The sequence below is a fragment of the Helianthus annuus genome, chromosome 15 (assembly GCF_002127325.2).
Source record: "Helianthus annuus cultivar XRQ/B chromosome 15, HanXRQr2.0-SUNRISE, whole genome shotgun sequence".
NCBI lineage: Eukaryota > Viridiplantae > Streptophyta > Magnoliopsida > Asterales > Asteraceae > Helianthus > Helianthus annuus.
Genome location: NC_035447.2, coordinates 2,894,212 through 2,921,792, shown reverse-complemented (window position 1 = coordinate 2,921,792; position 27,581 = coordinate 2,894,212). Strand labels below are relative to the sequence as shown.

At 35.0% G+C, this 27,581-nt stretch overlaps 3 protein-coding genes across 3 annotated transcripts; all 3 read left to right on the top strand.

The window, feature by feature from the left end:
* Positions 1–1,465: 1,465 nt before the first annotated feature.
* On the top strand, positions 1,466–5,253 carry LOC110913135 (fe(2+) transport protein 1; the record flags this gene model as incomplete). Its single annotated transcript, XM_022157983.2, has 3 exons — positions 1,466–2,077; positions 3,445–3,594; positions 4,824–5,253. Coding segments are annotated over 3 exons (1,068 nt in total), but the record flags the coding sequence as incomplete, so codon positions are not given.
* A 10,337-nt stretch (positions 5,254–15,590) lies between these two features.
* On the top strand, positions 15,591–18,303 carry LOC110910044 (probable WRKY transcription factor 65). The gene is made up of 3 exons (XM_022154755.2): positions 15,591–15,849; positions 16,001–16,141; positions 17,681–18,303. The coding sequence occupies exons 1-3, from the start codon at positions 15,821–15,823 to the stop codon at positions 18,144–18,146; spliced, it is 636 nt and encodes a 211-aa protein (XP_022010447.1). The 5' UTR covers positions 15,591–15,820; the 3' UTR covers positions 18,147–18,303.
* A 3,605-nt stretch (positions 18,304–21,908) lies between these two features.
* On the top strand, positions 21,909–22,756 carry LOC110910043. The gene has a single exon (XM_022154753.2). It carries the CDS (start codon positions 21,994–21,996, stop codon positions 22,540–22,542), a length of 549 nt encoding a protein of 182 aa, XP_022010445.1. The 5' UTR covers positions 21,909–21,993; the 3' UTR covers positions 22,543–22,756.
* Positions 22,757–27,581: the final 4,825 nt, after the last annotated feature.

The following is a 27,581-nucleotide window of genomic DNA, read 5'->3' as shown; positions in this document are numbered from 1 at the left end:
TCTAAAATCTAATCTAATACAAATTTTTATTATCAATAATATTTAATCAAATCTAATAAGAATTCATACGAATTCCAAAGTTGATATTAACTTTCAAATAATTAAAAAAATCCGCCTAACATCACAAATGTTTCTGTTAAATTCGATTGATTAATTTGTTCAACAATCACTATTATCTTTATCATTCAGTACGGTTAACCGATTTATCATAATATAACATCCCACCTATTCAATCATATGATTTTTTTTTCAAAAAAAAAACTAAATAAATAAATATTAATATTCAATCTTATCCTACTTTACATATAAAAAAATCCGTTTGTTCAGATTAATATTCAATCTTATCCTACTTTAAATATAAAAAAAATCCATTAGTTTTTTTAAATATATGTTTTTTATTATTTGGTATATAAAATCATATTTATTCAACCCATGTAATACACGGGGGTTTTTAAAAATATATATATTTTTTTTATTATTTGGTAACCAATGTTACATTTATTCAACCCATGTAATACAATGGTTTTAAAGATATATTTTTTTATTATTTGGTATATAATATTACATTTATTCAACCCGTACAATACATATGGTTCTTATAGATATAACTTATTTTATTATTTAATATATAAAATTACATTTTCTTCAACCCGTGCAATAAACGAGGCTTTTAAAATGATAATGTTTTATTATTTGGTATATAAAATTCATTTATTCAACCCGTGTAATACACGGGGTTATAACCTAGTATATATATAAAGAGAGAGAAAGTGTAAAATACAATAGCCATTAACGTACGACCAGTACGTAACAAAAAAATAACATGCGTAATTTGTTGATACAACATGCGTGATTAGTGTTCGTTTCAAATAGCCTGGGATTGATCAATTTCGTCCAATTCCTTTCAATTTTCTTTTCGTTTCGGCTCAAATTGGCCGTTGTTCAGTCAATTTCATCGAATTGTGTTCAAATTCATCTTTGATTTTGAAACTTTTTATAAAAAATGACGACTCGAACAATAACCGTAGAATAGAGGATGCAGGACCATGACGAAGCTTTGATTCAGACTGCAGAACAGAGGATGCAGGAACATGACCAATCTTTGATTCGATTGGAGACAGAGGGCAGTAACAATGGTTTCAGATCGTAGAACAGGAGATGCAATTTTTGAACTGGGAGTTAGGGTATGCATGATTATAGGTATATAACGTGCGTGATTTATGTTTCCAACATGCATGATTATGGTTTTTAAGTTTTATAACGTGCGTGATTTTCAAATGAACGTGCGTAATTATAGGTCGTACCGATCATACATTAAAAGCTATTGTACGTTAACCTTCCTCTCTATCCATATATCCCTAGTATATTTAATTAATATTTAAAAAGTAATGAAAGTTAAAAAGAATTAATTCACCACATCATGCAATCAACAAAACCCTACTATAAACCTTAACGTACGGCCAAATTTCCGTACAATACAACACCCACAATCACCAAACTCCACTTCCTCATCCTCACCCTCCTCCTCCTCCTCTCCACCGTCGCACCACCGTCTCACGCCGCCGAACAACCACCCAACAACCTCCCACAAGAATGCCAGAACATCACTCACGGTCCATGCCACAACAAAACCAGATCCTTAAAGCTTAAACTCATTGCCATTGCCACAATTCTTGTGACAAGTATGATGGGCGCCTTGTTACCGCTACTATCGCGGCGGGTACCCGCTTTACAACCGGATACAAAGCCGTTTGTGTTGATTAAAGCCTTTGCTTCGGGTGTGATTCTTGCAACCGGGTACATGCATGTGTTACCTGACTCGTTTGATTGTTTGACATCCAAATGTTTGCCTGAAAAACCATGGAGTAAGTTCCCATTCACCACATTTATCGCCATGTTTTCGGCGGTTTTTACATTAATGGTTGATTCCTATGCCATGAGTTGGTACAAGAAATGTAAAACACCCGATAAAAATCAGGATCAAGAATTGAAAACATTGGGTCATTCCCATGGTCATGGTTCATGTGGGAATGATAATCCGGCTTCACAGTTGAGGCGGTACCGCGTGGTTGCCCAGGTACAGTAGCGGATCTAGGATTCCGACCAAGCGGTAACGTTTTATAAATAAGCGGTAACGAAATCGAAAAAACGTCAAATTTTTCCAAATTTTACACTAATTTTTCCAAATTTTTTCCGACCAAGGGGTAGCGGACGCCACCCCTTAACTACCTATATGTCCGCCCCTACCCAGGTATTTTTGTAACAAAGTAGTTTTATGCCTGCCCGCGTTGTGGGGCGTTGGATCGAATATTTCTTAACCAATTAAAAAAACACCACCATAGATTTGCTAAAAAAAGCTAAAACGATAACAAGACTGTAATTTTGAGCTGGGAGCAAAACTGAATTTGTCAGGACCAATGATCGAGTGCTAGGCTCACATCAAGTCAACCAACTAACTAACACAAAACACTTCTATAGTTTTGCTAAAAAAACTAAAACAATGGAGAGACTGTAATTTTGAACTGGGGGCAAAAGCATAATTTTGAACTGGGGGCAAAAGCGTAATTTTGAACTACGGGTAATATCGTAATTTGTCAAAAGCTAAAACGATGGCAATATTGTAATTTTAAACTGTGGGCATATTCGTAATTTTTATGGGTAAAATCGTATTTTGTCTGGGCGAATAGGGGAGTGCCAGGCAGCAGCCTGGCATCCTGGCATGGAAACTGATGAAACACCGATTAACACCAGGTTAATCAGTGGGGTTACTTCGTCTATGGGTTCAACCTCTTTCCTTACTCGTATCGATGGCTCGAGATCTGCAAAACAGTAAACACCGTCAGTCTCGTTAAGAGGGGGAGAAAAGGGATTTCCCTCTTAACCAGGCTCCGGCGTGAGAATAAGTACTGTCCTGAGAGAAATAAACAGTGTGTGTATAGAGTGAGTATAGAGTGTAAAGATCCTGAACCTGAATGATGAAGGGTCCTATTTATAGCCGGATAGTAAAGGAGGGAGGAGCAGCTGTGCCAGCTGTGGGTGCGCGTCAGCTGTCCGACCAGGGGGAATATCCTCTTGGTCTGCTCTGTTGTGGCAGGCGTAGTGGTACACGTGGCGCTCTTGCATTTGCCCACGCTGGAAACCTTGTACTGACGACGTCAGTGCTGCTCCCTGATTTGCTGCAGGCCTACGTGGCGTCCTGCGGTTGGTGACACGTTTTGTCCTTTATGTTTGTTGGAGCATCTTTGGTGCCACCTGCAGATCTTCCAGAAGTTTCTAGAAGCTTCTGGATTGCTTTGCTGATGTGGCTGCCAAGTGTGCTCAGAAAGTGGTGTGGTCCCTGCCATGTAGGCAGGGAATTGGGACCATACCTCTTCAGAAAGAAACTGTAGTGTATATAAAGTATATGGTTCTAGTCAAAATGAGTTATGTTGGATTGAAATGCAGGTATTGGAGCTAGGCATAGTTGTACATTCGGTTGTGATCAGACTATCGATGGGTGCATCGGACAACGTATGCACAATAAGACCTCTTGTGGCTGCTCTATGCTTCCATCAATTCTTTGAAGGAATAGGCCTTGGTGGTTGCATTCTTCAGGTAGGGTTTTCGTTTTCATTTCGGCATTCTTTTTGGAGGTTTAGGTGGTCCAGGGATGTAACAAACTGTTTTTAACCAACATGTTAACTCTAAATTTTAACAAATACAATACTACGCTAACTCTAACTCTTGCCGATATCATTAAATACAACTTTGAAGAACCGATGCATGATGTTTTTAACCAACATGTTGATTTTTCGATCATGTGACACATTGTGTCGTTCCAAATCTAGAAAAAACAAATAAAATACGTGAGATGTGTATATATATACTAGTGTTGCGGTGGAGTCGACAATTTACTGATGGATGATGGGTCACTTTGGGTTGTGTCAAATAAAAAAAAGTAGCTATAACGGGTGCATGTCCAACGAGATGGAGTCCTCCAGAGTCTAGTTTTCTATGCATTCAACCTTCTAAATCGTTATATTCAACGACTTAGATTAATATTGTAATAATATTGTTTTTGTATCATAATTAAAGCATTAACTGTTTATAAAAAAGTTTAACAAAAAAAAAGTTTTAAATGTGTTGCAAGCGTAATCTAGGGCTGTAAACGAGCCGAGCCGAGTCGAGCCGAGCTAGACCTAGCTCGAGCTCGGCTCGAGCTCGAATTTCAAATCGAGCTGAGATTTGAGGCTCGAGCTCGACTCGATTAGAATTCGAGCTAGCTCGGCTCGGCTCGATCTAGCTCAAACTAACAAAAAACCGTAAAATTTACTACTAAAAAAAGCCTTAAAAATGAATTTCTTCATAGACTAAGGGCTATAATTGTCATTTAATTTAACCATATAGCTAAATATGCAAGTATAAATAGTTAATTTACTTTGTACATTGTCTTTACTTTCTTTTATAGGAGAGATACTCCCTTAGTTTTTGTTTTCTAAGCGATGTGAGACAAAAAAAAAATGAAGGATGTAAACCTTATCGAGCCAGCTCAGGAGCCGAGCCAGGCCAAAATCGAGCTTGGCTCATTTACAAACCGAGCCGAGCCGAGCTGGCTCGTTTGAATTTCGAACCAAGCTTTCTTCGAGCTTTTTTCGAGCGAGTTTCGAGCGAGCTGCGAGCCACGAGTTTTTTGAACACCCCTAGCGTAATCCACTAATCCATTTTGACCCGTTACCCAACTTGTCACCTCCAAATCCAATTCATCTCTATCTATGCATTGCATTAAGTTTGGAATTGAAACAAATTTTTTGTGTGTAACATTTGATATAATCTGATGATTATAGGCAGACTACGAGAAGAAAATGAAGGCGATCATGGTATTTTTCTTCTCGGTGACAACTCCATTTGGGATAGCACTTGGGATATGTCTGTCAAATGTGTACCGGGAAAACAGTCCAACAGCGTTGGTGGTGGTTGGAATACTGAATGCAGTGTCTGCAGGGCTGCTGAATTACATGGCACTGGTGGATTTGCTGGCATCTGATTTCATGGCCGAAAAGCTTCAAAACGATATGAAACTTCAAACAATTTCATATGTTGCTGTCGTTCTAGGTGCTGGAGGTATGTCGGTGATGGCAATTTGGGCGTAAACGGTTTTGTACTCAATTTTTGAAGTGTGTTTTTTTAACGAAGGGTTAATCGTTGTGTCCAGCATGCAAGGCGTTAACTCATGTTAGTTCTTCTAGTATGATGATATACTATGATATGCATTGATCAATCAAAGAGATCTAAATAAACATGTTAGAAAAGGAAGTTAAGTAAAGAGTATATGCAGTGGTGAAGCTTGAAAATTTCCAACCAGGGGGGGGGGGGGGGTTGTTTCGGAAGTCACCGGACCTAAAAATTCTATATAAGTAACTTTTTTATAAAACGGGGGGGGGGGTCGAAAACGTATATACCTAAAAAATTTTGCATCCAATCTGTCAACAATAACAGTCTCAGTACTGATATATCGGTTATATCGGTTATATCAGTCAAATATAGGTTAATATCGCTGATAATACTGGTATTTTTGCTAGGGGACCGATATGGCCGATATATCACCGATATTAACTGAACAGATGTCAAATAACTTAAATTACTCCATATAATGATTAAATTGATTCATTCCGTAAAGCTTCGAGTGTCCGGTAGAGTTGCTCTTCAGATTGATCTCCGGGGAGCTAAATTCAGTTACTTCAGACAAAGCGTGGATCATTCCATCGGTATCTCTGTAGGCCGTGATTCGTTTAAAACCTTATCGACTGGAACATCAACAATTGGCAACTGGAATTTTCCGTCATCGCAATCACTGGCTGATAACAATGTTTATAGCATAAACATTTGTTCCTTACTAAAATAACAAGTCAAACTCTGAAGCCAGCGTGGCCCCGGTTAAGGTTCACGGCACGTGATATTCTATGGCGCAAATCCTATTCCTAATGAGATCTAAGAACATATAAAGTTGACTTTTGAAGTCAACATGTCAAAGTCTGAAGTGACTATTATAACATCTTTCCGGGCAAATTTAGTGGTATTCAAATGTATATAACACAAAAAAAATAAATAAGAAGAATCAGTAAATCATGTATAAAGTTGACTTATAAAGTCAAAAAGGTCAAAGTCAATACCTTTTTATTCTAGTCAAAGCTTCAGCTATCACATCCCACACCACACATTCCTTTAATCAACTAACCTGACCCTGCTGCAATCATCCTAGCCACCGACCCGCTATAATCCTCCACGTTTGGCGCCAACGACCTCCAATACGTCGTCGCCATAGCCCTGCCGGACCACCTTCCACCGCCCACCAGTTCCTGCACCAAAAACATAATCTAAACCCTAAAATATGAGCGTATATGAACGATAAAAAGATCGAAGGCCTTTAGTTTACAACTTTAAAGATCGATAAACTTAGCTAAGCAAGCTCTTGTTATAAATACAATAAAAATATCATATCCTAAAAAACAAATAAAAGAAAATTAGCTAAGCAAGCTCTTGTATATATAAAAAAGCATATGAATGAGTCACCTGGTAATCTAATATGCTAGACCAAGTGACCTTTGTAAGATTAAATATATTACGTATTAATATTTAATCTATAGCCATCTTAATCATTTACATTATAGAGATCAAAATATATTAGAACCTATTATTTAATTAGTTGGTAATTGTTGATGGACCATATTACCCTTAGTAACTAATTAGGTTTCCTCCTGGGTGCTTATATAAGGAGAGTTATGTGGAGGTTTAGGGGTTACTCACTTACACAATTCACACACCCCATTAGCCATAACATCATCACGAAACCTCCTCTCCATAACCGATACCCTTTTCGGTTTCTTAGCCCCATCATCAGTCAGCACCCTAAGGAGGAACCAGATCACCTTGACAAAGATGTCGAACTCCATGTCGTCTTCTCTCACGGGATTCTCCTCTGCACTGTCTGCGGTGACAGGTATGATTTATATTGTTTTCTTCATGCACAAACAGAACTGAACCAACCTGTGGTATCAGAGCATATGTTGATTAGTCAGTTCTGTTTTCGTATCCATAATTCTGGGATTGAAACTTGGAAAACGGAATTTTTTTTGAAACCTTATGAACATAACAGCCGATTTCGAGTCATGGAGATCGACTCGAGATCTCTGTTTTCGGGAAAAGATTAATTATTTGTTCACCGAATTAACTGGATTATGTTTTTTAACCGAAATCTATTTAGAAAAAACTAATAAAATTCAGGTTTCGGGTTCCAGAATTTATGTTTTATGTTTTAGGGTTCATCATGTTCTTGAGAAAATTCGAAGTATTCTGTTATGTTTTGGAATGATTTAGGATTAATGGGTGTTTTTTCCATGTTTGATCTAATTTTATCTTTTAATTTTTATTCGAAACTGTTATTAGATAAACAGTTATTATTTTCGAAATATGTTATAAAATTAGATCACTTTAAAACAGGAAATAATATCTCATAATCCCTTAGTTTTCGAATTTTCGGTTATGATATCACAATTAACAGCTGTTAGCGAGGTTGCTACTCGCAACCATGAGGTTGCTACTCGCAACCATAACGTCATCTCTCGCAACCATGAGGTTGCTACTCGCAACCATTACGTCATCACTCAAGACCGTAGTTGCGACTCGCAACCATAACGTGATTAGTCGAGACCATAGTTGCGACTCGCAACCATAACGTCATTAGTCGAGACCGTGGTTGCGACTCGCAATCTCATTATTTTAAGCTGTTTAAATGTGAACTAAAGAAAAATTATTGGTTTTTGTAATTATTTAGTTAATTAATGAGGATCAAATAATGTTTTACAAAACCAAAATGGCTTTACTTGAATGAGCTTCTGATGCATCATTTCTGGCCAAAGCTGACTTGATGCATCTACTTATCATCCAAGTATTACGAAAGCTATGTTGTGTGTGCATCATAAGCATGAATGTCTTAATTTCTGGCCAAAGCTGATTTAATTCATTCATAGATGGCATACTCAACAAGTGCATAACTAAAGTGTTTGTCTCAATTTCTGGCCAAAGCTGATTTGTTACAACCACTTTGCACATATGCTTAAATGATTACACTTCTGGCCAAAGCTGTTTTGTCTTCGTTTAAGTAGAACTTTAAGTAGTCTATTATTTTGATGTTAGTAATAGACATATCACAACCTCTTCACATAATGATCCTTATATTAATGATCCTCAATTAATTTTTGTGATCATTTTGTCTGCCTTATTCTTAGTACCCATAATTTTTACTCACTATAATTTTCTTCTATAAATCTATATCTCATCCACTCTAATTCCTAAGCCTAAAATGTTTTGCTTTATTTAAAGTTTCTATAAGAATTAGCTCTTAAATTAAATCCTTGATTATCTCTTAAGACACGATGATCCTTATTGCTCTCTTCTGATAAGGCACTACAGAAGAAAAGTAGAGCATGATGATTAGGATAAATCGAACATGATGTCTCTTATGATAATCAAGAACTCTCTAATATAATTGCTATCACTAAAGTTATTCCAGATTAATTTTTTCCTAAGACTAATCTATAATTGTGGAATAATTACAAGAACTCCTAAGGTGCATGTCTTCATTTAACTAATTATAAATTATATGGTTAAGTGGTATATGTGAATATATTATAATGTACAGTACCATGACCCATAAAGTTAAGGGCTTACGCATGGAAATAAGTACATTTTCCAGTACATTACATACTAAGTTTTCATTTGTACAATTTGATGCATTATAAATCAGCTATAACACTCAAAAGTACCAAAGTATAACGAGTGTGTTGATAAGCAACATATGTACATAGAAATAAATGTTTGAAACTGGAAAATAAGATGTTATTCACCTTACAACCACTAAAACCTTAAGAGAGGATTGTTCTAAAGTCCATAGACAAATTACAAGTGCTAATCCCAACGTTAAGGTTCTTCAAGGGAAAATCTCACTGCATAATTATGTCATTAGACTAGGCATAAGCAACGAGACTATCCATTATTCTAAAGAACAGTTGGACAAATTAATTAGATAGTAACTTACTAATGATATTTAAGTCTGATAATTTTAATATTCCAATTAACACATGATTAGTTGACTCTAGTTCCATACGTTTCCTTACCAGAACTCGACAAATAACTAACATGAGAGTTAGTGACAAAATTAAATGTCAAGACTATAAGAACCATAATGAAGACTCTTCCAACAACGCTTTTCGATACCTTATATATTCTGAAGATTAATCAGAATATAGTATCATAATTAAGCAATGTTATGAAGGTTGTGAGGTTTGCATAGTCAACATAAAGTCACACTTATCTTAAATTCTCATCTTATTTGTTCTAAATATCTGGATAGAAACATTACTGTGATGAAACTAGATGATGCCTTATTTTTTCACAACTTTTGTCATCATGCTAATGAGAATTTGACAAAAGGAAAATGAGACTTATAAATTTCATCCATTAGAACCAAAATTCATGAGAAATCATAACATGGTTAATGAGGATGATTTTTTCATCTAATCTCATTTTCAGTGATTCTAAATCATGACGTTACAGCCCTAAATATTACTTGGCTTAAGGAATAAGTATGGGTCCATCATAAGTCATTCATTGACATTCGTGGAACTTTTTCCAAATGGAATATTCAGACATAATTCATTTATCATTTGAAAGACTATCAACTTGTATCTAAATTTTGTCGCATATGGCCTACGGTCTTAGAAGAACTCTATTCATATATGTAGTTAATCAGATTTCTATTAAATATGTCCTTAAAGTTTCTTATGATATCTGGACATTAAAGAAATCAAATAAAGTCTAACGTATATGTGATAGGTTCCCACGTCACGTAGCTCATTGAAACTTCTCTTGTAGCATTCTAGAGACATTAAAGATCAGTGGGAGCATTAAGTGTCTTAATAATAACTTGCAATAGTTGCAAGAGATGGGGATTGAAATTTTAAATTTCCACCTCTTGTACAAGACATCGCTCCATCACGACACTGTTCAATCAAACCTTATCTCCTTAAATCTAATGCTACTCTTACAAAAGTTTCATTGTTGCTTAATTGTGGGCGCACTTAGATTTCTTAGCTAAACTAACGTAATCCTCAACAAGAGAAACTACAACGACTAATGTCATTAATTTGTTTTCTCTATTAGAATTTGTTGGTCGTTAAGTATTGACCCTAAGCATGCTGAGTTCCTAAAGATTTCTAAGGTTAGTGGGAGCAGTCAAAGTCCTTATTATGACTTGCAAGGAATACAAGAGGCGGGGGGAAGAGTGTCATTAAATTCACTCCGAATTTAACTCCGATTACACCTCTTGTACACTATACTGCACCAACTCTTACAAACTTAGAATGAAAATGATAGCAACCTAACCAAGAGCTAATCCATAAAATTGAAACTTCTAATGAACCCAATAATCAACTCAGGAGGTCATCTAGGTTTAAAAGCCTACTAACTTTGATGATTACATAACCTCCCTAATTGAAGTTGAAATGGATTTTGGAAATGCTTACTGATCCTATCTCTTCAAATTAAGCCATTAGTGTAAATCAATCATTTGAATGGAATAAAACAGTTTTCTAGTAAAACTGACTTTGTGTGTTCTTATAACGTTTGGGATTTGATTAAGTTACCTAAGAGTGTTCATGACTAAACCAAATCCTAATATAAGCGTTAAGACACTCAAAAGCATGATTGATTGTCAAAGGTTGTACTCAGGAAGAGATAAGTTATTAAAGACTCTTTTTTGCATATCTAACAAAAGATTTCTTTGAGGATCATCACTGTTCTAGTAGCTTATAATAGTTTTAAGCTACATTAGATGAACATTAAAACGATTTTCCCTAATAAGTGGCTGACACATTTACATGTTCATTAGATAACAACCTAAAGTTTCAAACTGAAGGTTAAAGAACACTTTATTTGTAAGCCAATAATATCCATGTATGGGTTAATGCAAACATCATAATGTGATGAAAAGCTAACGTAATTATTTTCATCAAGAATCAAGTGGATTAATGTACCTACCTCAAGATGAGTGGGAGCAACTAAAATAAACTTGTCTATATAGATGACATTCTTTGACAAGCATATGTTACATAAGTCAAAGCATTGTTAACACAAACTTTGATATAATAAAACTCAGAGATATCTCTTACGTGATTGATATCATAACATACTGAGATAGACCCAGTGGGATATTAGTTTCGTTCCATAAGTTTAACATTAAATGGGTCCTTACATATGTAACAATCAATATTGCTCTCCTTTAGAGGATAATAGGATAAATGAGATTATTTATTTACGCTTCATTAATTAGAAGCCTTATGTAAGTTTAAGTCTATACTCGTTTAGATATTACTCATATTGCAACACACTAGATATGTCTAGATTAATGTGTAGCATCTAATGGAGTATTACAATATCTTTAAAAGAAACGAGAGACTACAATTTAAAGAAGAAGTGAGAATTAAAACCGGTTTATTACTCTAACTTTGAGATATTCAAAGATTATAAAATGCAGTTTCGGGTATATCTTTATGTCAGCAGACAAAACCTATTTCATGGAGGAGTCATAATGCACTGATATTAACAACCTAAGTTATAACGACATAACATGGTCACTAAATGTTGTTGGAAATTTAATCAGTGGACTCATAAGTTTATTAACTCCATATAATGTTTTGAAGAATTAGTGTGATAAAGTCAGCTACCATAACTCCTTGAACAGTAACAGTTCAAGAGGTGTTGCATTAAGTTTCGATACGCAATTAATTATTCGTTTATGAACGAATTGAGGAAACTAAGTTTTGTATCGAATACATTCATGATATGCTTAAGGATCCTATAACTGAAGGGCTATTACCCATAAGTCTTATTAAGAGAGCTCATAGACGGGTATTAATTAATAGTCGTGCGCAATTGCATATCGTACTATGAATGACTAAGTATTAGTTAATTTTCCTCAAGTTTGATTTTGTATGTCTGTTAGAATATGTTCAACCGGTATAATGGCATATAGACAAATAAAAGTTACAAATCAAACAAAGGGCTTACGCGTATTTTGATCATGATGATTAGGTTTTAAATTAAGGCTATAGTATGATTAATGGGGGTCCTGGGTCGCATAATGATTCAACGGCTGTATTTTTCTGCTATAGTACTTGTTTAAGGCTAAAATGAGTGTTAACTCCTGATCAGGCTTATCTAATACTCATAGTAAATGATTACTCGGCTAAGTGGGAGAATGTAAGATTAAATATATTACGTATTAATATTTAATCTATAGCCATCTTAATCATTTACATTATAGAGATCAAAATATATTAGAACCTATTATTTAATTAGTTGGTAATTGTTGATGGACCATATTACCCTTAGTAACTAATTAGGTTTCCTCCTGGGTGCTTATATAAGGAGAGTTATGTGGAGGTTTAGGGGTTACTCAGTTACACAATTCACACACCCCATTAGCCATAACATCATCACGAAACCTCCTCTCCATAACCGATACCCTTTTCGGTTTCTTAGCCCCATCATCAGTCAGCACCCTAAGGAGGAACCAGATCACCTTGACAAAGATGTCGAACTCCATGTCGTCTTCTCTCACGGGATTCTCCTCTGCACTGTCTGCGGTGACAGGTATGATTTATATTGTTTTCTTCATGCACAAACAGAACTGAACCAACAACCTTTACACACGGTCTGCAAATTTATCAATGACGGCATGACCTCAACGTTCTATATCTGATTTGTTGTGTGCGAGATTCAAAACAATAGTCTATAATTAACCACAAAAAATCTCAAAACAAAAACATAGATTATAGAAAAAGAATTAAAAAAACAAAGATTATGTAAAAAGTACAGAATTCTGTTGATTCAAAACAAAAACATGGATTATATGTGTTTATATAACAGCAACTTAAACTATTTGGGTAATTTTATCCCAAAGTTAAAAAGTTTAGGAAAATATTGTCATACTTAAAACATAATGGCTTTTAAAAAAATAAACGGGTTGTATTAGTGTTCATGTGTGTGACATGCTTTTCGAGTCTATGTCATGTTCAAATTAGGTTCGACCAGCCAACCCGCGAACACCACCCGTTTAGAATCCCTAAAAATCACTATCATTTGATTCATTTCTATATATGCTTTCTTAACAATAAAAAACACCATCGTCCACCACCAAAATTACAACCCCACATCTCCACCCATAAAAAAAAGTCGTTTTTTCATATTTGCTATGGTGGAGAGGACAATACTTGCAATTCACTCCAATATTAAATCCCCTTTTATGTTCTTACCCGACCCGGGATACATCTTTTACATCATTGTTAAAGTTACTTGTCGAATGAGTTTGTCGCATGCTTCAATTGCGAACACAAAGTAAAATAACATATATTACCATTAATACAACTACAATTCCTCTAGATATCATTATTAAGTATAACAATTACACGTAAGTCAAAACTCTAATAATAATTATATATGGTGTATGAGGTCACACGTCGAAGATGGTTAAGTAACAAAAAATAATTTACAAGCCAGTTTACAAGAGATAATGTTTGAATGTGCTCCTGTTATTTGAAATTGTAATGATCGCATCCCGGGTTGTTTGTGTGTTTAACAAATTTTCAGATTATTTAAGATTTATGTGTTTCTAAAAAATAATGTAAATTGATTTGTTATCGTTAGTTACTCTTAAGCTCGTAATCCAAAACTAATTATCTAACGCTTGACTAATAAAATAACACTACTAGAAAAGTGACAATGATCTCTAGATCAAGTGGTGGAGGGCTTGCATTTCTCTTGAGAGATGCAGGTTCGACTCCCATTTGGTGCAGAGTGAGGCATTGGTGGGCAATGATAGGAGACCCAGGGAAACCTGGGTTGGATCCTTGAGCCAAACGGGTTTTACCGGTAATTTCACCGTCGTGCCTACGGGCGGGTGGGTTACCGGGTTTTCCCCGGAATTGGTGATGGACTCGGGTTACTCTCGGAGTACTCTGTTTGTCCAGTGGGTGCCCCGAGAGTACCCGGGATTGAGTTTGTTGGCCGTTAAAAAAAAAAAAAAGTGACAATAACACTACTAGAAAAGTGACTTTCACCAACAAATAAAATACTAATGAACGCGCATGTCGGTAATAACCAATGGATAGGTCAAATTCCATAACAAGTTAAAGTAATTGTTCCTTTTAACATTCGTTAGAGATTATCAACAAATCCACGAGAGATTTTCGATCCAAGAGTTCTAGCTGTTGCCTGTTGCGGGTGAGTTTTATGATTAGTTTCACTACAAATTTATTAATCGTTACTTAATAATGTGACGAGTAATCTTTTTTCTTTTAATTTTCGGTCCCGCAAGACCCTACGATTTATAATGACTTATAATTATAATTATAATTCATAACTTTTGGGGAACAATTTCATTTACTTCTAGAAGAAAATGACAACTTATTCAGTGACATACTCTAAAATATCTAGAATTGCATTCATTTATACAAGTAGTTGTGAAGATATTAAGAGCTCCCCAACAACCTTGCATGAAGATAACATTTGGTGTCATGGGCGAAGCTTAAAAGGGGCGGGAGGGGGCGGCCGACCCTTCGAACTTTTCGCTCAGTAGTGGAGAGTATAGAATTTTCGTATAGAATTTTTTTGGCATATATGTTTTTTACCCCACAGTTTTATAGAATTTTTAGGTCCGATGACTTCCGCCTCCAGTTGAAAATCTCAAACTTCGCCACTGTGTGTTGTTCATAGCATGGGTCAACAAGTATCATAAACCACATAGCTCGTACTAAAAAGGTTTTACTATATATCAAGATTTTTAGCGTGGTGATTAATTTTAGGGATATTAGATTTAAATAACTCCAACTTTCACCAATTGGTCGATAACACTCCCAACTTTCGATTTGTACCACACCACTCTCAATTTTTAACTTATTGGCCGATAGCACACACAAACTAACCGAACCCAAACTCAGCTAGTTTTTTTTGCTGATATAGTAATATTTGAAGATGAGACAGACAAAGTTAGTTAGCAAGTCCCAACTTATAAAAATCATGAAAATTGATATGTTTTATGGTTAATGAATATGTATTGTAATTTATAAATAAAATAGTTGAACAACTTTCATGTATCCATATTATTATGTTTGTATATCAACAAAAAAAGTCTTGTAATGTACACATAGCATTTAAAAAATATAGAGTAGGTGTTATGCTTGTATATCAACAAAAGAAAAGTCTTGTAATGTAGACATAGCATTTAAAAAAATATAGAGTAGGTGCGGGAAAAATAGATACGTGTAACTAGATAAGTAAATACAAAAGTTTATTCATCTTATTAAATTTATGTTAATATGAATGAAATAGATATTTAAGTAGATACTTAAGATAAATATTTCATAACTATCATAATAGCCAATGAAAAAAATATATTTAAAAACTAATAATTATTGTGATTTTAACATCACCCAAACCAACTACTACTTTAACAATAATAAACTCTATGAAAAATTGCCCACTTGTATATTTGATAAACTATGGATAAAAAACTCTTATCCATTGCAGGGGCAAAGGGTATTAAGGTAAATCCACATGAGTGAAATTGGTGAAGTGCATGTTGTAGATCTTGTCATCTATTACTTTATTTCCTTTTCTCTATACCTCTTACTCAATTGTCTTGCTTTAATGCTTCCTTCTTCCTCCTACTTCCTACTTCAATTTCACCCATTTAACAAACTTTTCTCATCATATAAACAAGATCAAAATGGAAGATTTTCAAGCTTCAAAGAAAAGGCAAGTAAACTCTTCATCAAGATCAAGAACAAGATCATGATCATGAAATTATGATCAAGATTTGTTGAATCCTTTTCATTTTATCTCCAACTTACATGACTTTAAAAGCACAAAAAGTTTTCATCTTTTGCTTATTCTTTTTGCAAGATAGGAAGGTGGATGATAAGATTGTGGTGAAAGTGAAACTTGAAGAAAATGAAGGGAAAAAGAAGAGTGAGCAAAACCCTTCTTTAGATTGTTGGTCTTGGAGAAAATATGGTCAAAAACCCATAAAAGGATCTCCTCATCCAAGGTTCTTAATTTTGAAATTTATGTCACTTATATATTTCTTGTAGCTAATCAAGATTTATTTTTGGATTAAAATCATCATAAACTAACCGGTTCTCTTGTTTTATATAAAAATTTCTTGAGTTACTTTTATATTAAATTCTATGAACTTATTTTAAATAAACATATATGTGAGAAATCAGTCAATTAAAACTTCGATTACTACTACAATCATTACCTTTTGTTGGCATACTTACATACCTCATCGAATTTATACAAGTTAAAATAACACTACATATCATCTTATATGATAAAAATCTATTGGTGTCAACAATTATTACCCACTTCATCATATTCTGATGAGTTCAAGTTCAAGAGGTAACTAAACATTTTGATACATATTAAACAAATTTAAAGACTTTAATAATATAAAAACAAGATTTTTCCTTATAAAATAAGTACATATTTTAATTGAACCAATGGGTGGTGGTCCATTGGCAAAAGCAAAGCTTTTAAAACACCCAGCCACCCAGGTTGGGAAGGGGGGAGTCTTGGGTTCAAGTCTCTCGGACGACATGGGATTAAAGAAATTAGTCTTTCAAAAAAAAAAAAAAAAACCATATAGCTCGAATTTATTAGAATATGGGCTCACGGGCTATATTCTAATAAATTCGAGCTATATTCTAATAAATTCGAGCTATATGTAACTTACATAATTCTGTGAGCCCATATTCTAATAAATTCGAGCTATGTTTCTAGTAATGTTTCTAGTAATAAATTCGAGCTATGTTTCTATATGTAACTTACATAATTCTGTTAGCCCATATTCTAATAAATTCGAGCTATGTTTCTTGAATGAGTATGTTTCTAGGGTTACTCGTAATCTCTATCGTAATCCCTATCTATTGTAACTTACTCATTCAATAATGATCATTCGGTCTTTCATAATCTTACAGAATTCAAACTTACTATTATCTTTCTATTTAAGTGAATCCATTTTATGTTGAGTATCATCTATATATTATGAAATACATAACCTTTTCCTCTATCTACCATGCAAAAGTTTCGTACATAAATAAAAAGGGTAAAATTCTGGCCAGGTTTGTGTATTTCAAAATCTCTGATGATATACTAACGAATTTCAGGTATCTACTAACTATAGAGGTAAAAAAATAATGCAAAATTAATAAATATACTGAAAAGATTATGGGTGTTACATTAACACACATTTCACTCTATCTCTCTCTCTATATATACATAGACATATACAGAAAGATACAGAGTGAAAAGGGCGTGTAAATAAGATTTTAAAGGTGTGTTAATAAGATGACCTAAGATTATTTAACCAAGTTTGGTGGTTAATTGATATATATTGGTTAAAATGGTCCAAGCAAGACTTTCACATATAGACATGTGAAAAATGTGAATGTGAATGTGAATGTTAATATATAGGTGCTATAGCCATCACTCAGTTCCACCAACTTATAAAAATCAATTATTGCGCTCATCTATAATTAAAGTTGTAGTTTTTATTTTTCTAATTAACTTTATAATAATTTTGTAGGGGATACTACAAATGCAGCACATCAAAAAGTTGTTTAGCCAAGAAACAAGTAGAGATATGTAGAACAGATGCATCCATGCTCATAGTCACCTACACTTCTACTCACAACCATCCAAATCCTAATATCTCCAAACAACCCAAAAATGACCCGAAATCGGAAGTTAATACAACCCTTGAATCCGACCAAGAGAATGAAGAGCAAAAGCCCATCATTACGCCTAGAAACGATGATTTTCCCTACACCAAAACCCTAGAAGAGGAAACCTGCTTAGCGGTAAATCTTGAAAATAAATTCTTTGATAAAGAACCACTCTCGTATCCCGATCTTATGAAGTCTTCAACATCAAAAACGGAAGAAAACGACTTCTACGATGAACTTGAGGAGTTACCCATGTCTTCCTCATCATTCAAAAGTTTCATGAGTAGTGACTTTTTTGAGGAAAGAGTTCTTGTTCAACCTTCTTAACAAGGGAAGTGAAATATGTAACTAAGTTTAGTTGTTCATACAGTTTGACCTCTTAAATTGTCATCGGTAGAGTAGTTGAACTGCATGTAAAAATAATTTTTTATATTGAACCCATTAGTTAGAAAGTTTTCATTTCAATATAAAGGTTACTAGAGGATCTAAGTTTGTTACTTTACTTAGTGAGGTTTTTTTAACGGCAAATTTGGATCACTGGCGGACCATTGGAGTATCATCGTGCCACGAGCGGAACCACCCGATCATATCTCCACTGGGCATAATATGCCTATACACCAATTCAGCAGGAAAACCCAATAAATATGGGAAAACCCCTCTTGTGGGAATCGAACTCAGGACCTATTGATCTCAAAACCTTATCTCACCCACAAGATGTCACTAGACTATAAATCCATGGACACTTTACTTAGTGAGTTAGTGGTCGATTATTGTTGGTCCCAAGATGTTTGTGTTTTGATAATATAAAGATATGTTACATAATCACGAGGTTAAGTTAGTGCACACGGGCAAAGATGTTGTGAGATAAGAGCATATGTGGGATACATGTAATCCCATTTGGAAGTGTGTACTTTTGTGCCACTCAATAAAGGGGTTTGAATTTGGTGCTAGAATCTATTTGCTACAAAGTGGGCGACAAATTTTTTGGTTTTGTTCATTTCTTAAGATTCCTTCTTTTTTGTTATATGCCAAATCTAGAACATCCAAAGATTCTTACAAGTGGTCGGGCTTCTAGGCATATATATGGCTAATAGTGCAACCACAATGCGGCTACTCTTTGTGGATCGAGATGTGAGAACGAGTAGGCTTTAAAATCTTTGTGTAAAACGATTTGTATTGGATTGTAAAAAACAATTTTCTCACACACATTTTAAAATGGATTCATTTAAAATTCCGCTACAAATAATTATGAAACACTACTTCAACAATGATGATCCAACATTCACCCTAAAGTTGTTTGGAAGAAAGTTTTGAATGGATAAATATTTATTTTTAACTTATCGTTGGTGATTTAGAGAAAAATGTTTGGTACTTTAAAACGACTTTTGATGCAAGGGGCACCAGAGTTTTATAGGGCTACAAAAATGCACATCAGCTATACGACAGTTAGCATACAAGATCATCGTGTACGCATGCATTATCCTACACGATATGATTTTAAAGAAGGATGGGGTGACGATATCTCATAAACATGTAAAGGATCATCTAAGCGATGAAATAGTTGAGCACAATAAGGATGCCAACGAATCTACAACTTTGTTCCCTTCTCGCAAGATGCGAGAAAGATTACATGAAGGAGATAAGAGAGACTTGCATGATCGAGTATTCTTTCACAATTACAATTACGACCAATCCAAACTAGCCTTCGAATGGATCTTATCGAGCATTTGGAGCATTTGTACCAATTGAACCACTAGTTTTTTTTTTAATTATGTTTTCTTTGTAATTTTGTTATTTCTAAGTAATTATAGTTTTTTAGTTATATATAAGTTTTTAAATATCTTTGCTTTTAAATTTTAAACTGAACTAAATTAGTTTTGTATTGTATTGGCCATCTAAGCTAAACCAGTAACTTATGAAAAGAATTAATATAATAAACCCATTAGTCCATTGGATCATTTTCATTAAAAGCCCATTAAGTCCACCTGTTTTAACTTTTAAGCCCATCGGCCAATAATCCAATAACCCTTACCTGGATATTGGTGATTGGTGAACAAAAAACCAGTTCACGAACCCAAACTGAACAGCTCCATAAACTGGCTTGAAACTGAACCGAACCGTCAGTTTATAATCGGCTTGAGAACCCCTCAATTGAAACTCATCAAAACCAAACTGCCGATTTAACCCAAAAGTAGTTTGTCGACTCTCTTTGACCAGAACCGAACCGGTTTAGGTACAAGAACTGAACCGGTTTAGGTAAAAGAAAAGTATTGAAAAGATTTCCTAGCTACACTATTTTACATATTATACACCAGAACTTTTAACTATGGTACAATAAGAAATGGAAGAAAAAAACAAGAACTGACTTAGAAAATTTAATTTAAAATAAATAGAAAATGTAAACGAATTAAACAAAATTGTACAATAAAAAATGGAAAATACAAGAACCGACTTAGAAAATTTTATATTAAATAGAACATGTAAACGAACTAAACAAAAATAGAATAGTTGAATTAGACAAACTGAACGGCATGGTAACTTAACAAATAGATATCAACTTCTATTTTGTGAACATTTTCTAAAGCAATTATGTAATTTTGCAGAACAATTATACTTTAGTTTCAGAATTAAAAAAAAATTATGATTTTACATTACTAGAGTAATTATGTGATTTGTAGAGTAATTATAATTACGGTACAATAATTGCTCCATTACGGTAAAATCACGAATTTTTTTTATATTTTGCAATTAAACATTATTATTAAGTAGTATGGGAAAAAATTCTCTTTCAGTTTTTACGTTAAGAGTGTTTTGTACGTTAGACCACCCGTAGTGGGGGGTTTTGGCGTTCTTTTCCCAAAAAAAGCCCAAACACGGCCCTTACCCGCCCCCTTGGCCGGTTTTTTTTTTTTTCAAATTTTGGTCCCAGACGTTCTTAAATCCACGCCTTCCTTCATTTTTTTGGCCAATGACCACACACCTTCCCAATCTTTGTCCCAGTGGCGGAGCTTGACAAAAAGTTTCGAGGGGGCATAAAGTGATGGGACCTAAAATTTTTTTTCCTATCGTTATGTTTCGGGTCGGGTCGGCTATCGATTCGAGTCAGGTCAAATAATAATAGTTCCAAATAAAACAAAGAAATTTCATTCATTCAAAGGATCGTTCTTACAAATAAAAACTTGCGATTAAGTTTATTATGTGGTGGATAATTTAGGGTTAAACAAATAAGAGTTAAAATATATTTACAAAACTACCCATCACTTATACAAAATGATAACAAACTTTACTTTAATTTATATATTGTATAAATATTTAGGATATACAAAGTGGTAAGAAATTTTACTTTAATTTATATATATGTATAAATATTTAGGAAAAAAAATTGGAGGGATGCGATCCTATATAATTTTTAAAATTTCCGAACGAAAAATCGAAAAATCGGAACCTATACACTTTTAACCGAAACATTGGGGTGGGCGGGTGCACCCCCGAGCACCAAATAACCTTCGCCACTGCTTTGTCCTATAACATTTTTGATGGTTTTTTTTTATTTAAATCTATTATACTTCCCACTACACTCATTTTAGAAAAACGCCCTATAATGCCCATTGTTGAGTGCTGACTGGATTGCCACATATCGCAAAATGCCCAAGAGTTGGGGCAATATTCATGTAATCATGTGTACCACTCCACACATGTTCTTGACCAATTTGTATTTTATTTTTAAAACCAACTTAAAAGAATAATAACTTTTAACTTGTTTAAAGTTATGAAGCCCATAAAATATTGTTGTATCCAGCTTAACATGTCGAAACACTTTAACAGATAGCTATAGATAAGTATTTTTTTTTTTTTTTGGTTAATTTTGTATTTCACTCTTAATCCCCCTTTTATGTAATATACTTTAGAGTGGATATATTACTAAATTTACATATATCCAATTTAGGTTAGTTGTTGGTTTATGTTAGGTTAGACTTAGACCCATCAACATACACACACGTCAATTAGTTTAGTTATTCACCAAGCCCACTTCTACCGGTGCTAGATGGAGCGGTTTAACTAACACTTGCTTTTATAACCAATAAATAAATTCACCATAACTCTAAAGTAACGCCACCATTTATGTTTCATCAATAACTTCTTAATCCGAAGTCCCGAAACCGAACTCATCGCAATGGGGAACCACACGTCTCGTGGCTCGAGAAGGCTCATACTGCCTGACGGAACGGTTCGTGAATACCACGAACCGGTCACGGTAGCCGAGCTCATGTTAGACCACCCGCAACAAGTGGTGGTCGAGTTTGATCACCCGGTTGGGAAAAAGCCAAAGCCGTTAGCGGCCGACGTTACGCTCGAGAACAACAAGGTTTACATGATGGTGCCGGTGAGGAGGGGGAAGTCGGTCGCGATATCTTCGGAAGACGCGCGTCGGGTTCTTTTGAGGGCTAATGCGGTTTTGAAAACCGGGTCGTTTGTGACGGCTTACACCGGGTTTATTCCGGTGTTTGCTAGGATGTGCCCCGCGGCGGTGGTTAAGAGTACGAAGAAGGAGAAAGTGGTGGAGAAGTCGCCGAAGGTGGTCGCGAAACCGGAGTTTTTTGTCGAAGGGGAGGATGGTTATTTTTTGACCCGACAATTATCGGTGAAAAGTTCTTGGAAACCTAGTTTGGATACCATTAAAGAGAAACGAGTCGAGTCTAAGATCCGACACTGGTTGGTTTAATAGTTACAAGATTTAACGGTTTGGTTACTGTGTCAGTTAGACCATCTCCAATGCACCGCGAGTTTGAAACAATAGTTATAATGTTTTTTTCCTTTGTATTAGTTTTTTAAAAAAAAGTGAAAAATCAAACCGGAATTATGACGTAACAAATCGGTAATTTTATACTTGGTACGAAACTTCATTACCGGTTATATAAAAAAATGGTTTTCTGTAAGATTAGTGGTTTCGTTGATTTGTTTAACAATACATATTAATATAGAGGCCTCGTCAACATATATACAACTGGGATTTAGGACTCGCGTTTTACGGCGGGACTGTCATAACGAACAGAAAAGATAGATGTAAAAGGTTAAACTACGCATGTGCGTTGTGGCGTGTTAACTCGTAAAAAAGACCGAAATGTAATGTACAGAAAATAATAACTAAGTCGATTTATGACCAACGCGTTGTGAAGGGCCCGTTACAACCGTAAAAAATATTGTGACCAAAGTTGAAGTGGAAAAGCGTTGCGGTTAAAAATGAAAAATTATTTAGACAAATTTCTAAAATTTGAAAAGTATAAGGGTTATACATGAACAAATTCTTTTGTGACATATTGGTAAAAGTTGAAAACTATAGAGTTAAAAGAAAAAAAAAATGAATAGTGATTATTTTTGTAAGTAAGAAAAAAGTTGGTAAATTATATATAGTTAAATTAAATTAATTATAGACGATACTCATAATATGGGTTAAAATCTGGTTCTATGCCCAAACCGGTCGGTTGAATCCAGGCCAGGTCGGTCAAAGAAAGTCAAACATGATTTTAGCCCAAACAGATGTGGGTTGAAACTTGAAAGTGGTTTTTGAGAGGAGAAGGAGTGGGTTTGACCATTTCAAATTATAGGGTTAGAAACCGATTTCAACCTTATGGTTCGGTTCGGCCTCAACCAAACCGGTTTCGGTTCCCATCCAAGTTCATTTTCACCACTAGGCTAATGTTCACTTTCGACCAGCCCATTAAGATTGGCCCACTTTCCGCTATATCAGAGAAGCTAGCCATAAAAAGATTTAGAGTAAATTACAAAAATCGTTCTTTATGTATGTCACTTATTGCAAACTGTGTCATTTATCTTCAATAATTACAGAAAACGTACTCGATGTTTGCAAACCCTTGCAAGTTATGTCCTTTAGCCCTAACCCAGTTAATTTTTTTGTGGTTAAATCTGACCAAATGGACCCCACATGAGGGTATTTTCGTCATTTTACTCTCATGTGGGGTCCATTTGGTCAGATTTAACCACAAAAATATCCTCATGTGGGGTCCATTTGGTCAGATTTAACCACAAAAATTAACTGAGTTAGGGCTAAAGGACATAACTTGCAAGAGTTTGCAAACATCGAGTATGTTTTCTGTAATTATTGAAGACAAAGGACACGGTTTGCAATAAGTGACATGTATAAAGGACGATTTTTGTAATTTACTCAAAGATTTAAGCACATAAAAATCAAAAAGTGGTTCTTGGTTTTAGTTACTTCGGAAAAGAAAAAAAAGTGCTGCTGTTTAAAAACAAAAAAAGCGGGAAGACGAGGAATGAATGCTAATACATATCTTTCTGACGCATGTATTATCAACAATTCGCTTTATCACGAATACTAGCAACGGGGTAATATCGTTGGACCATGCATTATTTAGTCTTTACAAGCCCGACGATATGATTTCTTGATGGGCTACCACTAAAACCTGTTGCACTAGATCTTTGCTTCCCCTACGTATGTTTGTAAAATATAAAATCGTATCCACTTACTCATACAAACCCATTCCCATAATAACAAATCAAATACGGCCACGTGTCCCTCATTGTCAAATTCATTCTTGTTCAACCGACAACCCCTATAAGGCACCTCGTCGTTGTTGCCATGGAGCCTAATTTAAATGTTGATGTTATAATGTAATAATGAACAAAGACTATGCAAGTATACCCTGTCAGATTCCTCTTTGGTAATACATTTGTTTACGCCACAAAAGAGTCGCATTTGTATAAAGTCAACATGGTTAAATACGCGTCGGCTATCATAACATCATTTTGAGCATGTTTGAGCCTTTTGTCACATTGCGTTTAATATAAATAAAAATGGTGTATCATCTTATCTTATACAAAGAAAATCTTTGAATGAAAATTTGAAATATTAAAGTTTCCGAAGTTATAAATACAAAATGCGTAGTTCCTCTTTGTTGAGTCTTTTGATGTCCCAAGCAAACAAACACTATTTTTAAGAGAAGAATTGTTGAACAAACAAGCATATTCGTATATAAGGAGTTAAGGACACATGATACACCGATCTAAATTCTAAAGAAAACTAAACATGGCTGATGGGCCTTTGTATAGCAACATAAATGGGACCATGGGCCAGGCGCTAAAACAATGATCCAATAACATTCTAAATTTGTTTAATCCTAGGCCAACCAAGGGTAAATTTTCAAAACTTTCATAGGCCGAAAGCGGGTCGGGTAAAAAAGGCTAGGTAAAAACCAGCCTTGTGACATCTTGGGGTGGGATAAGGCTTAGGAACCATTAGGTTCTGGTTTCGATTCTCACAAGGGGGTTTTCCCAGATTTATTGGGTTTCTCCTGAATTAGTGTATACGCATTATAGCCTAGTGAATATGAATATGATCGGATGGTTCCGCTATTGGCAAGATAACACTCCATTGGTCCGTCACTAATCCAAATTTGCTGTTAAAGAAAAAGAAAAAAAATCAATTGCATCAAATTATAGTAAGACTTGAAATTTTCAGAGTCTACTAATTAAAGTATACAAAGCCACATATTATTTAGGAAAAACAGAAAAGATTTTACTATTTAATGTAAAAGATACCTACAACTTTTCTAACCTTAATATAGTAATGAAAAATATTAGATTTAGGGTAACAAACATTGTGCATGTTACCATTTAATGTAAAAGACACCTACATCTTGTACAACCAGTTACATATGTTATTTTTTTCCTTATTGTTTCAATCGTATCTCAATATATGATTCGGCTGTTTGTTTGTACAAGGGGAAGTATAGAAATGTACAATAAAGTAATAGAAAAACTTGTGTGAGAATTATAATTCCATAGATGAGTTAGTTGTTTATTGTCTTCTTGTTTATCCGGGCACTATTTGTTGTTCTGACTTACGTACATCTATGGGAAGTAATCTGTGCCAAAATATTGTCTACCTTGCTCCTGATGGGTCGCCCATCCAAGACCTCATGGTTTTGTTTTCACTCGACGAGTTGCTCATCAGTGCAAAACGCATCTTGCTAGAGAAGGTTTCTACCCCCTTATAAAGAAGGCTTCGTTCTCCTTCTCAACCGATGTGGGACTACTTTTTATATATATGTGTTTTTTAACGGCTAATTTCTTTAATCACTTGTCGTATGTGAGACTTGAACCTAAGACCTTCTCTTCCCAACTAACCTATGTGTTTTTAAAGGTTTTGCCTTTGCCAATGGACCACCACCCCATTGGTACTTTTTATATATTTGATTGGAATGATTAATGTGAATGGGTGAATTTTATAAAATGTAAGGCTATGTGAAATGGGTTCATCCGTTTCACTGCCACATCATAAAATGAGTGTCAGATCACTGATTCACTGTCATATAGGCATGAGTTCTCACTCACGTTTTTTTTCTCTTTCAGTGTGTATTGGTTTCACAATTTTTCGCTACCTATCACTTGTTAAAATAACATTTAAAGAAACAAATTTAAAAAATAACATAAATAGTCAATGTGGGTGGTGGTCCATTGGCAAAGGTAATGCCTTTAAACACCTTTGGAAAAATGTCTTGGGTTCAAGTCACACAGACCACAGGAGTAAATAAATTTTCCGTTAAAAAAATAACATAAAATGTGCAGGCTGGTTGACTGGTAAGCGATGTGCGTGTTTTCACTGAGGTCCCGTGTTCAATTCTGCTTTAAACCGTTTAAAAAGAAAGCTGGTGTAGTGGTAAATCTCCCTTTTTGCCTATGGCTTTATAGCCTAGTGGCATCTTGGTGGTGGGATAAGCCTTTGGACCAATAGGTCCTGAGTTCGATTCCCACAAGGGGGTTTTCCCATGTTTATTGGGTTTCCTCCTGAAGTGGTGTGGCACTATGCCTAGTGGAGATGGATATGATCGGGTGGTTCCTCTGGTGACACGATGATACTCCAGTGGTCCGTCAGTGATCCAAATTTGCCGTTCAAAAAAATAAAATAAAATAAAATAAAATAAAAATAAAAAAAAATCTGATTGGTCAACAATTTTCCACCGGAGTGGGTTTTTTTGCTAAAAAAAAAAACCCCTAACACGCCCACGAGGGTGAAGTGCTTGGCGTTATTGGCTCTAAAAAACGCCGAATTTTACCCGCTACATATGGTCTTTCAACAGCCTTAATGAAGATTGGAGAATATAAGTCGCTTTCTAAAAGTGGTGCGACTGGATTTCGGGTATTCTTGCTTCTGCTAGAGCTTCCGTTCTGGTTAACGGGTCGCCTACATTCGAGTTTGGGTGTAGTAAAGGAATGAGACAGGGGGATCCTATCTCGCCGTTTCTTTTTGTGGTGGTGATGGAAGCGCTTTCTTGTTTATTTAATAAAGCTTGCGAAGTTGGCGTTATCCATGGTGTTAACATTCCTGGTAACGATTTAAGTGTCTCTCACTTATTTTTTGCGGATGATGCTATGATTATGGGGGAATGGAACAAGGAAAATATTGCCAATGTCGTTAGGATCCTGAGATGCTTTTATGCTTGTTCGGGCCTCAAAATTAACCTCAGCAAATCGAGTATTTTTGGCACCGGTGTTAGTAACGGGGAGGTCGAGGAGATGGCTAATTGGATTGGTTGCAAGGCGGGTTCAGTTCCTTTTAATTATCTTGGGTTGACGGTTGGCGCTAATATGAATCGCATCAGCAATTGGAGGCCGATTTATGACATATTCGAAAGAAGACTTTCTCTTTGGAAGGCGGCATTACTGTCCATAGGTGGGAGGGTTACTCTTATTCGGTCAGTTCTTGAAAGTCTTCCTACATAT

Coding starts and splice junctions, on each gene's coding strand:
- LOC110910043 (XM_022154753.2), top strand. CDS start 21,994: ATGGGGAACCACACGTCTCGTGGCTCGAGAAGGCTCATACTGCCTGAC.
- LOC110910044 (XM_022154755.2), top strand. CDS start 15,821: ATGGAAGATTTTCAAGCTTCAAAGAAAAG. Junction 15,850..16,000: donor TTTCAAGCTTCAAAGAAAAG/GCAAGTAAACTC, acceptor TTTGCAAGATAG/GAAGGTGGATGATAAGATTG. Junction 16,142..17,680: donor AAAGGATCTCCTCATCCAAG/GTTCTTAATTTT, acceptor ATAATTTTGTAG/GGGATACTACAAATGCAGCA.